Source organism: Phoca vitulina, unplaced genomic scaffold (genome assembly GCF_004348235.1).
Source record: "Phoca vitulina isolate PV1807 unplaced genomic scaffold, GSC_HSeal_1.0 scaffold5, whole genome shotgun sequence".
Lineage (NCBI taxonomy): Eukaryota > Metazoa > Chordata > Mammalia > Carnivora > Phocidae > Phoca > Phoca vitulina.
The window spans coordinates 89,129-102,064 of NW_022589708.1; the positions used below are offsets into that span (position 1 = coordinate 89,129).

Genomic DNA, 12,936 nt, shown 5'->3' on the forward strand with positions numbered 1-12,936 from the left:
CTCAAATAAATAAAACTTCAAAAAAAAAGAACAAAGTTGGAGGATTCACATATCCCAGTTTCAAAGCCTAGTACAAAGCTACAGCAATCAAAACAGTGTGGTACTAGCATTACGGATACACATATGGACCAATGGAAGAGAATCCAGAGCCCAGAAATAAACCCTCATATTTCTCAACAATTGATTTTTGACATGGGTGCCAAGACTATTCGATGGGGAAAGGAGAGTCTCTTTAAGAAATGGTGCTGGGAAAACTGAATATCCACACTCCAAAGAGTGAAACTGAACAACTTACTACATTTACATAAATTAACTCAAAATGGATCAAAGACCTAAGTTTAAGAACTAAAATTATGGAAACCTTAGAGGAAAACCTAAGTGAAAATCTGCATAACCTTGAATTTGGCAATAGTTTTGTAAATATAATACCAAATTATAAATAAACAATAGATAAACTTCATTAAGTTAAAAATTTGTGCATCAAAGGACACTATCAAGAGAGTGAAAAGACAGGGCACCTAGGTGGCTCAGTTGGTTAAGCAACTGCCTTTGGCTCAGGTCATGATCCCGGAGTCCCGGGATCGAGTCCCGCATGGGGCTCCCTGCTCAGCGGGAAGCCTGCTTCTCCCTCTCCCTCCGCTTGCCGCTCCCCCTGCTTGTGCTCTCTCTCATTGTCAAATAAATAAAATCTTAAAAAAAAAAAAAAAAAAAAGAGTGAAAAGACAATGGAAGAATGGGAGAAGAGATGTGTAAATCACATATCTGAGAATATCCAGAATTGATAAAGGACCACAACAGCTCAACAACAAAAAAATAAACAGCCCAATTTAAAAGTGGACACAAATATGGTTTCACTTATTTGTGGAACATTAAGGAATAGCATGGAGGACATTAGGAGAAGAAAGGGAAAAATGAAGAGGGGGAAATTGGAGAGGGAGAAGAACCATGAGACTATGGACTCTGAGAAACAAACTGAGGGTTTTGGGGGAGGGTGTGGGGGGATGGGTTAGCCCGGTGATGGGTATTAAGGAGGGCACGTACTGCATGGAGCACTGGGTGTTATACAAAAACAATGAATCGTGGATCACTACATCAAAAACTAATGATGTATGGTGACATAACAACATACAAAACAAGACAAAATAAAATAAAAATGAAAGTGGACACAAGATATGAATAGACATTTCTTCAAAGACGACATACAAATGGCCAATAAGTACAGGATAAGATGCTCAACATCAATAGTTATTAGGGAAACACAAATCAAACCAAAAGAGCTACTCCTTCCCACCCCCTAGAATGATTATAATAACAAAGAGTAAAAAGCCCTGGTAAGGATGCAGAGAAACCGGAACCTCATGCACTGGTGGTGGGAATATAAAATGGGCAGTTGCTGTAGAAAGTTGGCCAGTTCCTCAAAAAGTTAAGCACCGAGGGGCACCTGGGTGGCTCAGTTGTTAAGCGTCTGCCTTCGGCTCAGGTCATGATCCCAGGGTCCTGGGATCGAGCCCCGCATTGGGCTCCCTGCTCGGCGGGAAGCCTGCTTCTCCCTCTCCCACTCCCCCTGCTTGTGTTCCCTTTCTTGCTTTGTCTCTGTCAAATAAATAAAATCTTTAAAAAAAAAAAAAAAAGTTAAGCACCGAATTAGGACATAAGCCAACAATTCCACTCCCTGGCATATACCCAAAGGAACTGAAAACAGGTACTCAGATATTTATACACTCCTGTTCATAGCAACATTATTCACAATAGCTGAAAGATGGAAACAACCCAGTGTCCATCCACAGATGAATGTGATATAGATGATATATGTTATGGAATATTACTCAGCCATAAAAAGGAATAAAGTTCTCATAAAAGCTACAAGAGGAATGAACCTTAAAAATATGCTAGATAAAGTCGGACACAAAAGGACAGATACTGTTAAGATTCCACTTACACGAATGGGTCTAGATAGGCAAATTCAGACATAGAATAGAGATTATCAGGGGGCGCCTGGGTGGTTCAGTGGTTAAGCCTCTGCCTTCGGCTCAGGTCATGATCCCACAATCCCGGGACTGAACCCCGCATCGGGCTCCCCGCTCAGTGGGCAGTCTGCTTCTCCTTCCGCCCCTCACCCTGCTCGTGTTCTCTCTTGCTCTCAAATAAACAAAATCTTAAAAAAAAGAAGAAGATTAAAGGTTATCATCAGGAGCTAGCAGGAGGGATGAGTACGGAGTTAATGCTTAACGGAAATGCCGCTAAATTGTACACTTAAAAATGGTTAAGATGGCTATCTACCTATCTCTATAACCACAGACTCACACGCTTCATTTCTTAGAGCAGTTTAGGTTTACAGGAAAATGGAACAGAAAGCACACGTTCCCATGGACTCCCACCCACACCTGTATCCACACCTTGCACTGGTGTATTTGTATCAATAGTGATGCATTATTAACTGAAGTCCACAGTTCATGTTATGTATATTTTACCAGAATAAAGATAAAAAACAAAACAAAAAAACAAATGGATGGGGGTATATCACAGGGCCACAGGAGCCAAGCTGAAGGAGCTCCCAATGGCCAACACTGAAACAACCCAAGCCCTAAAATAATATTGTGTAGGATTAGGAATCTAAAATGTAAGTCCAAACTGATGGTTGATTAAACGGGAGGAGACACAAATTTTCATTATAGAAGAATTCCAAATAATATATGCAGATATTCTCCTTTCCAGGGGTGGAGCTTAAACTCCTTGGTCCTAAAAACAAACAAACCCCCCAAAAAAACAAAACCTTGGTCCTATTGCAGACAGGCTGAACTTCATGACTTGCTTCTTTTTTTTAAAGATTTTATTTATTTATTTGACAGAGACAGCGAGAGAGGGAACACAAGCAGGGGGAGTGGGAGAGGGAGAAGCAGGCTTCCCACGGAGAAGGGAACCCGATGTGGGGCTCGATCCCAGGATCCCGGGATCATGACCTGAGCTGAAGGCAGACGCTTAACGACTGCGCCACCCAGGCGCCCCTCATGACTTCCTTCTAAAGCATGCATTATGGGCAGGGGGGAAAAAAAAAGTAACTTTACAGTGGAAAAACCTGGTAGGCACCATCAAGATTAACACCATCTGTGATAAGTCATGCTGATATTGTGTACCCCCTAACATGTGATGAGAACAGTACTTCATCCACATCTGTGGTATTTTCTTCCCAAAACCAAGAACTCTAGTCCAATACGAGAAATACATCAAACAAACTCAAATCGAGGTTCATTCTACAAAACAACTGACCAGTCCTCAAATCCATCTAGGTCATGAAAGACCAGAGAAGCCTGAGACACGGTCACAGCAGAGAGGAGCCTAAGGAGAGCTCAGTGCAGTGTGGCTCCTGAAGGCATGCACTTCTCCATTATGACAAGGTTCCTTGTTTACTTGAGATGTGAACGGGGAGAAACCTGGTGAGGGGTCTGTGGGAGCTCTCTGCTACCTTTGCAGCTTTTGTCCATAAACCTAAAATCAGTCCAAAAGAAAAGCTGATTGAAAAAGGAAAAAAAAAGACATAATACACAATTTACCTCTTTATTCCTCTACACAGAATTGTTTTGTAGGATCAGAAAACATGTGTTGCAAAGGTGTGCAGTCTGGTCTCTTCCAGCACGTCTCTAGTCCTAAATGGAGAGGTGCAGTCTGCATTCGTATCAAGAAATGGGGAATTCTGAAGATAGGACAAGATGTGAGGGAACCCTGACCTCCCCCGGGACAAAATGGAGCTGAGACCTGTCTGCAATCATGTGCTGTGATCTGACATAGAGGTCTCCAGCATCATGTCACTTTCATTCATTTCAATTTCGAAGGTTTCTTCCAAGGAAGGTCTGGGATCTGGAGTTTTCCTTGAGGTTTCTAGTGGTGCAAGCCCTGTTTCTTCTGTAGTCTGTTTTTCTACTTCAAATTCCCTGAAATCCCACGGAGGTGAAATAATGTTTTTTAGTGTCTTCATTGTATGCACATCAAAGTCATAACATTTTAATTTGTCTTTAATGTCTGCTCCTAAAAGGAAACACCACAAGGAGAGTAAGGTAAGAAACTCCGTCATTTATCTGTCATTTCCATGGTCACACAGCACTGCCTCCATCATTAGACACAGGTACAGCTCACAAGAGAAAACATTCCCACTCTCCTCTTCTTTTTCTCTTTATTATCAAGGGGGGTTGCTGGGAGACTTAGAAGCACATGCAGTTTCAGTGCCCTGTGGCTCAGCACTGCCCATTCCTAAAGCCCTCCCACAGCGGGAGAGCCAGCCGGCAGGCACTCGACCTCGCCTGCTACGAACGACAGTCGCGAGACACACAGAAACCACAGTGAAAGGAAATACACTTTCCACACATCAAAATCTTAAGACTAATGGACAAGAGACTTCCAACAGATGCAATCATTTCTGACATAAACAATATAATTTTACACAGTTCAAACTAATACCTTTCAGTAATAGGTGTTTTGACAGATAATGACATGCAAGCCTTCTAAAAATAAAAATAGTACAGCTTGGTGATTAGAGTTAATCATACTGTATTGCATATTTGAAAGCTGCTAAGATAGATTTTAAAAGTTCTCATCAAAAGAAAAAATTTTCTAACTATGTAGGTGATGCATATAACTGGACTTCGGGTGATCATTTCACAATATATACAAATATTGAACCATTATGTCGTACACCTGAAGCTAATATGCAATGTGACAATTACAACCCAAATAAAAAAAATAAAAAGAGTATATAATGACTGGTACACTGTAAGACCATTAGCTTTGTGGGGACAGGCAAAATGTGTGTCTCACTCAGCCCTCTACCTCCAGACTCTCCCTAGCTTTACAGGAATTTTGCATTTAAGCCTCACAATCCTCCTTGAAAAAAAGAGGAACCTGAGGCTCAGACCTGCCCAAAGCCACGTGGCTGAGTGGCAGACCTGCGATTTCAACCCAGAGTCTTTAGGATGCCAGAGCTCAAGCTTTATGCTTTAGCTTTAAGAAACTGAGCCATAACATACACACCATAAAGTGTGCACTGCTGGGCAAATCCTCATATATGCATATACCCACATAACCACCACCAGACGGAAAGAGAACACACTTCCAGCTCCCAAAAAACCGCCTCGTGCCCTTTCCAGTGAATACCTCCCCATCCCAAGCCAGAAGTAATCACTGCTCAAATTTTTCTATCACCACTGATTAGTTTTGCTTATTACTAATCTTCACATAAATGGAATTAATCAGTGTATATTCTTTTTGTCAAAATGTATGAGATTCACCTATGTTACAGCAAGACTTAATAGTCCTTTCAAGTGTGTAGTACTTATTGCATGAGCTCGCCACAATTTCTTTCTCCATTCTCCTATGCGTGGACATTCAGTTATTTCCAGTGAGGTGTCATTACGAACACAGCTGCTGGAAACAATCCTGTGTGTGAGCGCTGGCTTCCTGAGGCCCTTGTACCACTGGGCACACACCTGGGAGTAGAACTCCCACATCCTAAGAGCAGCATGGCAGGTCACCACCCTCACACCCCAACGAATCACACCTCTCAGCCCCCACCCAGGATGACACTGCACTCAGTCGTGTGACTTGTGCTGAACAGAATGTGACGGAAGTGATTTTGTGACACTCCCAGCTTTCAAGAGCTCCTGAGGCTTTAATTCTCATCCTTAGAACCCGGAGACCTCCCTGCTGTGAAGAAGCCTAAGATAAAAGACCCTAAGAGGCCCAGCTGGGTCAGCTAAGGTCCCCATCTACGCATGAGGCCATCTTAGACCATCAGCCCATCCAGTGCCCGCTGACCACAGCTGCATTAGTGAATGAAACCAGCAAATGAGCCACCAATCAACCGAGAGAACTGTGAGAAAAAATGCGTCCTTGTCGGTTGGAGTGGTTTGTCAGGTAGCAACGCGTAACAGATCTAACAGGCCTATTTACCTTCAGCAGACACGTTCAACAGTGTTCCCAAGTGTGGTCCACCAGCAATCAATAATACACCAGAGTATGAGCTGCTCCGTATCACCACCAACACTAGGCACTATTAGTACTTTCCATTTGTAGCCAGTTTGGCTACATCTCAGTGACATCTCAGTATGGTTTTAATTTCATTTCCATGATATGTAATGATATTGAGCACATCCATTTGCCACATCGGTGGATATCCTCTTTGGTGAAGCTCCTGTTCAAGTATTTTGCCCATTTGGACCTTTTTTTTTTCTTTTTCAAATTTTTATTTAAATTCTAGTTAACATATAGTGCAATATGGACCCATTTTTTTATTGAACTTTTAATTGATTTATAGGATTTTTTGTATTCTAGACACAAGTTCTTTGACCACTCTACAAATTATAACTTCTCCCGGTCTATAACCTGACTTTTTACTCTGTTAACAGTGTTTTTGATGAACAGAAGTTCTTCATTTTATTGAAGCCTAATTTAATTAACTTAACACTTTTTCTTCTCATGGTTTTATGTCCAGGTCTCAGGTTTAACCTCACTGCACCCTCGTTACCTTACAAAGTTTGTAACTAAGTGAGTGCCCAAATACAGCAATTTCATCCAGATTTATCTTAAGACTTGCTTATTATTACAAAAAAATTATTTAAAGAATTACATAGCACCATAATGTGAATGTAAGCCAACTTAATATCCCACTGAAATGTAAAAGTTAATATGCTATTAATATGCTATAAACCCATTTTATAAAGTGTTAATGCCAGAGCCTTTTTGTTTATTAGAAATTAGAAATTATTAGAAACTAAAGTCTCCAAGATCTTTTCCATCAATTAGATTGATTCTCCTGTATCACAGCACTTTACACGTACTCTATAATAGTATTTTACATATACCGAGTACTCAATTTTAAAATGCATGAATACTTTAGTAAGTCATTAATTCCCACAGCATTGTTCCAACAAAATAAATGGAGTTCCTTGATGTTAATATAGTTAAATGGTTAGAAAGATAAACTTAGAACCTTACATGAGATTTGAGAAACCTAAACAGAGATATACAACAATCTAAAGAATAGAATACAATGTCAATCAAAATAATTATCATCTTACCAATGTAAGCTTCAGAATCACCAATGTACATCTCAATGCAATGACCAAGCATTGTAACAGAAAATGTATCATCTCGCCTAAGACCAAGAGCCTGTCAGAAAAGATTCAGCATGGTTATTACAAGAAAATGTATTTCCTTCTCTTTCATTTAAAAATATTCCTGCAGGATTCAATTCAAAACACTCCAGGGAATCAGGGGGAGTGGGGCTACAAGACTAGCCATGAATTGATGTCTGTTGAAGTTGGGTGATGGTAACATGGAGGCTCATTACGCCATTCTGTTTTATGTTTGAAATCCCACTCCTCCAAAAAGATTTTCAAAACTGTATCTCCACATAGAGCCTTCTAAGCCTTCTGTATTAATTATGTAAGAATAGAGGCAAATTATACCATCTTCACACACATTTGAAAGATCACACAAACCAGAAAAGTTGCTACTCCACACTTCTGACTAGCTCAGTATCCTGGTTATCATAGTGGCACTTGCAGGACTTGGATCTCGCCTGAAAATTTTAACCAACCTTATGTGTTTTCTCGTATTTTATCTTTCTCTCCAAATACCATGATTTCATTGATTCTAAGACCCACTTTTTTTTCCCCCCCAAATTGTAACATTTCTGAACTTGGGATGTCTTAAAAAACCGGTGGTTTTTTACTACTGCTGTCAGCTGGCCACAGCCATGATGAGTGTCCTGAGTGAGCAGCCTGGACTTGGCAGCCGTGGACAGGTAGACTAGACCACAAACCACATGAACACTCACAAATACAGGAACTGCCGTTGCTGTTGACACTTTCTGGCAGCGTAAGATCTGCAGAGCCAATGTCTTTGGGAGAAACCTAGTCAAGAGCAGGGGGTATGTGCCAGCACCAGGAAAGCAGACACATCGACCACCCGGTACAAGTGATTTAGAAGAACCAAACTCTGAATGTGAAGAATAGAGTACCTTAAGTATCTGTTTCACTTCTATTTTCTTTTTTATGTAGATACTAGAGTGATCCCTGATGAAAATCTACGTCCTAATATGTCCAAAAAGAGCACTTTTCCAAGTACCAAAAAATGGTGAGATTAGAAAGAATCACGTAAAGTTTAAAGGTTTATTTGTGTGTGTCTGTGTGAGTGAGTGTGTGTGTGTGGTCAACTTGCTTACTAATGGGGTCTTAGATTTGGCACGATACGGCATGTGGATTTAGGAGAGATTCTTTCCTTGTGATGAACACAGATTGTTCTCTTCACCGACCAAAGTGATCTAAGTGAATTAATTATAAGTCCTAAGTAGAGAGAATGGAATTTCTTTTCTCCTGCTTAGACAGGGCCAACGAATACCACGGACACATGTATGTCTCACTACACACTTAGGACAAGTCTCACATTTATCTCTAATTTGATGAGTACTGCACAACACACACATGCTTTTCTCTGCAAAGGAAAGAAAAAAGCACAAGGTCGCCTGAAGAATTTTAAAATGGCTATTAAAATAAACACTGCCTAGGGCACCTGGGTGGCTCAGTCGTTAAGCGTCTGCCTTTGGCTCAGGTCATGATCCCAGGGTCCTGGGATCGAGTCCCACATCGGGCTCCCTGCTCCGCGGGAAGCCTGCTTCTCCCTCTCCCACTCCCCCTGCTTGTGTTCCTGCTCTCGCTATGTCTCTCTCTGTCAAATAAATAATAAAAAAATAATAATAATAAAATAAAATAAAATAAACACTGCCTAGAAAAACAAGCAAGCAAACAAAAAGCCCCAACATTGCCTAGAAAAGATCTTAAAAAAAAAAAAAAAGTGGTAAATGTTAACTAGACATACTGTGTGGAAATAGTCAACAGCATTTTCAAAGTTGCCCATCAGACTATGGATATACCCTATGGCAGAATAGGTGGACGCGTTCTGGGGAATTAACACCAGCGCCTGACGGTGATAATCCAAGGCCTCGGCATACTTTCTATGAGAGAAGATGAGAGGGAGTTGGGAGCAGGGAGAACGGGAAGAAAGAGAAAAAACAATTAGTAGGTACAGTGAAAGCACTCACTTGCTAGGTCTAAGATGAGTATTCATCCATGTAAAAACATCAGAAACACTTTGGGACATCAGAGTAACAGTTTAGGCTGATAACGGTTCTTCACATCCACCACCGTGTACCTGGACACCTCCCTGAAATAGATCTTCCTGCCTGCTCAGCCAGCCAGCTGAGAGCACCCCTACAGGAACCCAAGACTGGCGCCGGAACCCCACTACACTATAAGGCCTCCTTGATGGCAAGATAAAACTCCCACACCACTGCTGGTTAAAAGCAACCAAAGGTCCAAAGAAGTTACTTGGGACAGCATTTCCCAGAGTTCTCTGGAATACCTGCCCTGTAAATCTTTTGTGAAAAACGGTTCACTAAAGTTTGGGAAATGTTGCAGCTCATAATGAATAGTAAAGACTCCAAGATATCCTGAAACAGAAAAACCTGTTATGTTTTTAGGAGCCTAGAGTTTCCCAAACTTATTTAACCAAAGAATCTATTTTTCAGAGGCTGCTGTGTATCACACCATAAAACTGGTACTAAACCCTACTATCTTAATCCTTCCAAATTAATTTTGAACACCAATTTTTTAATCTAAGAAAATAAAAGTTATTGTAATTCTTTAAACTTCTAGAATATTATTGTACCACCAGAATATAAAAATAAAGAAATGTTTATAAAAACCACTAGAGATAATTATTTTGATGCTTGCTTTATCTGAGCAGCAAAGTATACAGCCGGAACATCTCAAAATAAAAATATGGAAAAGGGCGTTTGGCTGCTCAGTTGGTGGAGCGTGCGACTCCTGATCTTGGGGTCATAGTTTGAGCCTCACATTGGGTGTAGAGATTACTTAAAAATAAAAAATCTTTAAAAAATATGAAGAAGGCTACACAAAATTAAGTAAACTTTTAGTCACAAAGAATATTTCTGAAAACGTTCTACTTTACTTACTTAAGCTTCCTGCAGACGTGCCCCAAGTTGTTCAGCAAAGGCTCCCATTTGTCAACTGTTACCTGAAACACAGCAGCATCAGACCCATGACTCACGCATGCCACTTTTCAGACAGACCCTTTCAACCACACCATCACACGCACCTACGAAGGCTGCCCTCTCTCCCAGGGCCTAGGCAGCATGAAGCAGAGTATTGCTGGATTCGCCATCTTTCTTTCCTACTAGAAGAGACTTCCTGAGGACGCTATTATTTATTAACACACCTTTGTTAATGAGCCCCACTGTGCTGAAGAAGTTCCATTTCTGCATCCCCAGTCCAGAGCTCTCCATCTGCCCACTAAATATTCCTACTCAGAAAGCTCACAGCAATGCAAATCCAACGTGCCACCCACTGAACTCCTGTTCTCTCTCCTGCCATCCCAGCTCCCCAACCTCATGCCTTTCTGAGCGCCTGCTTCTCACGCCTGGCACCCACATCATCCCTGACCCCTGGGAACTACCAAAGGCTCATTCATCAGCCCCCTCTGTGTAACACCAATCCCCACGTAACAAGTCTTGTCTGGGCCCCACCACCTCAGGATAAGGTGCAAGGCCCTGAACGATCCACACTTAACCCTCCTGCCCCATTTCTTGACCTTCTCTGTGAACTTAAAATCCAAGCTGTACTGGAGTGGCTCCAACTCAGCACACACCATTCTCTATACCTTCTACAACCTTTTCCTCACTTGTGCCTGGCTGATTATCTGCTCCTGCTTTAGGACGGAGGTGTAAGAGGCTGTATCCAAGAGGCCTTCTCGGCCCATCCTAAAGTCTGGGTTAACTGCCCCTCTGTGTGGGTTCCTTTATTTTCTCAATCACAGCTGTGTTTGTGCACTGTTTAATTACTGCCAATTTACTTATCTGCAATCCCCAACCGGTCTAAAGGCAGGAACTATCACGCCAGTTTCCTATTGGCTCCCAACACCAGGCTCAGAGCTTAGGACACAGTCAAACACATGTCGGTCAGTCTGAGCTAACCAAACAACAGACCTGAGCCACACTCTCCAGCTCCCGAGCCTGGATCCAGGAGGCACAGCCCATGGGAACAAAAACACACCTTTCATGGTTCTTAGGCACCATTTGCTTCCCTGTGGCTATTTTGACATTTGCTACAGTTAACAATTGAAGTCAAACAATATTTCCCCGTCTTCATGTCACTTTTTAATGGGCATTTCATCAATTTAATAGTTTTGTGCATTTGTACTTAAAGCCATTACTGTAAATTTCTGTAAGACTCCACAGTGCCCTCAGATCATCAAAAAATATAGTTTCAACTCTAAGTGTGGTTTGTGATAGTGTGTCTTGAACTTTTCTGTGCATGAGAATCATCTAGGGATCTTGCTAAAACTGCAGACTGTGATTCAGTGGATCTAGGATTGTGCATTTCTAGTCAGCTTCCAGGTGATGCTGAGGCAGTTGGTCTAGTTAAAGCAGCAAGGCTCTAAGGTATTCAACTCTGAAAACCGGGAAGGTGATATGTGGCAACCCCATATTAACAAAAACACACTCATTATCCAGACTGCCCAAGACTGAGCTGCTCAAGAACCTGTTTTATATACATACATGTACCAACACACAGAAATATAGTGTTTTTAAGTTCCTAGGACAAATAAAAGACTTGGCAGGGATCCAGAGGGAGCTGTGTCCGTGTCAGTAAAGAGGAACCAACAGCCAAGGAAAATGTGGGCTACAAGCAAGGCTGCCCAAAAGGAACAGAGTAAAAAGGGAAGTGGCAATCAGAATGGAATAAAACAAAATAGATGTGAATAAAAAGAATCAAGAACCAGAAGAGTAGCAATATGCAAATCCCTTACCTATGGAAGCTGACAATATCTAAAATTGTTAATTTTAAAATAATACCCAGGTATACACATCCAAGATAGCTGGAAAGTTAAATCACAAGCACACATCTTTCATATGGTAGAACCTAGTTAAATATTTCAAACATTGAGAGGTCTAAATATGCATTAAGTACACGGTAAGAAAAAGCCATGATAGGTCTGAATAAAGTGACACCTGGCCTGATTCCTACAGAGGTGGGCACTATTTATCTACCCATTAATCAAAGAGGAGGCTCTTCAGTTCCAGAGAAGGATATCTTATGTTAGATGGTACAGTGCCCAGCAGTGTCCAGTATCCCATACTCCCCACATCAAATAATCGACAAATATATTCTGATTACTCCTAAATATCAGAACTACAGCCTCTTAGGAAGCAAACAACCAACACCTACCCTCTCAATTAGAAACACACTCATTTTATACCATGTAGCAAAATAAATGCCTGAAATCCAAACATTAACAAGCCATTTGCCAGGATAAATATTAGCCCATTGTCTTCTAGGTGAGACAGATTGTCCCTATTATTGTTCTCATTCAACAGCAAACACACTTAAGAGTTACAGATATTACATAGAATACCTCATTTCCAATTGCTTTAATTTTTTCCAAAGCATCAAGAAACCATTTTTCTGCTGTTTTCCATCTAAAATAAAGGGGAAAAGTTTGCAGATTATTCACAATTAGCAAGTATAAATATTGTAAGAAAAATGAGGTAAACTTCTGTAAATAGGGTTTATTAAAATTCAAATTTAAAGGTCAGATAAATGATTAATTTTATGGCATTAACATCACAGGTGTTCAAGATTTTAGGAGATACAGTTAATTCTCATTATTCTTGGTAATTATATTCCATAAAGTCACTGTGAACACTCTTTTAGCAAATACTGGTGGAAATATAAGGTCAGGTTCCTACAAACCTGTGGTCAACTGTTCAATGTACAACCTGTTTTCCATGTGCTTCTGTTGACTGATACCTTATTTAACATACATGTTGATCCACTGACACTGAACACGGCCTGCAACAAAGCTCAT

General features: G+C 40.9%; 1 protein-coding gene across 3 annotated transcripts in view; it reads right to left on the bottom strand.

The window, feature by feature from the left end:
• Nucleotides 1-2,942: 2,942 nt before the first annotated feature.
• Nucleotides 2,943-12,936, bottom strand: part of CDC16 (cell division cycle 16) — a 31,271-nt gene continuing 21,277 nt past the window's right edge. For 2 of the 3 annotated variants that reach the window (XM_032402549.1, XM_032402550.1), the window contains exons 14-18: nt 12,484-12,547; nt 10,025-10,086; nt 8,869-9,004; nt 7,068-7,158; nt 3,542-4,023 (exon numbers count right to left, since the gene is read on the bottom strand). In XM_032402549.1, coding sequence (XP_032258440.1) covers nt 3,764-4,023; nt 7,068-7,158; nt 8,869-9,004; nt 10,025-10,086; nt 12,484-12,547 — 613 coding nt within the window. In that variant the 3' untranslated portion in view covers nt 3,542-3,763. Of the gene's footprint in view, nt 4,024-7,067; nt 7,159-8,868; nt 9,005-10,024; nt 10,087-12,483; nt 12,548-12,936 lie in introns of all 3 variants that reach the window. The other variant, XM_032402551.1, reaches the window with a different exon arrangement.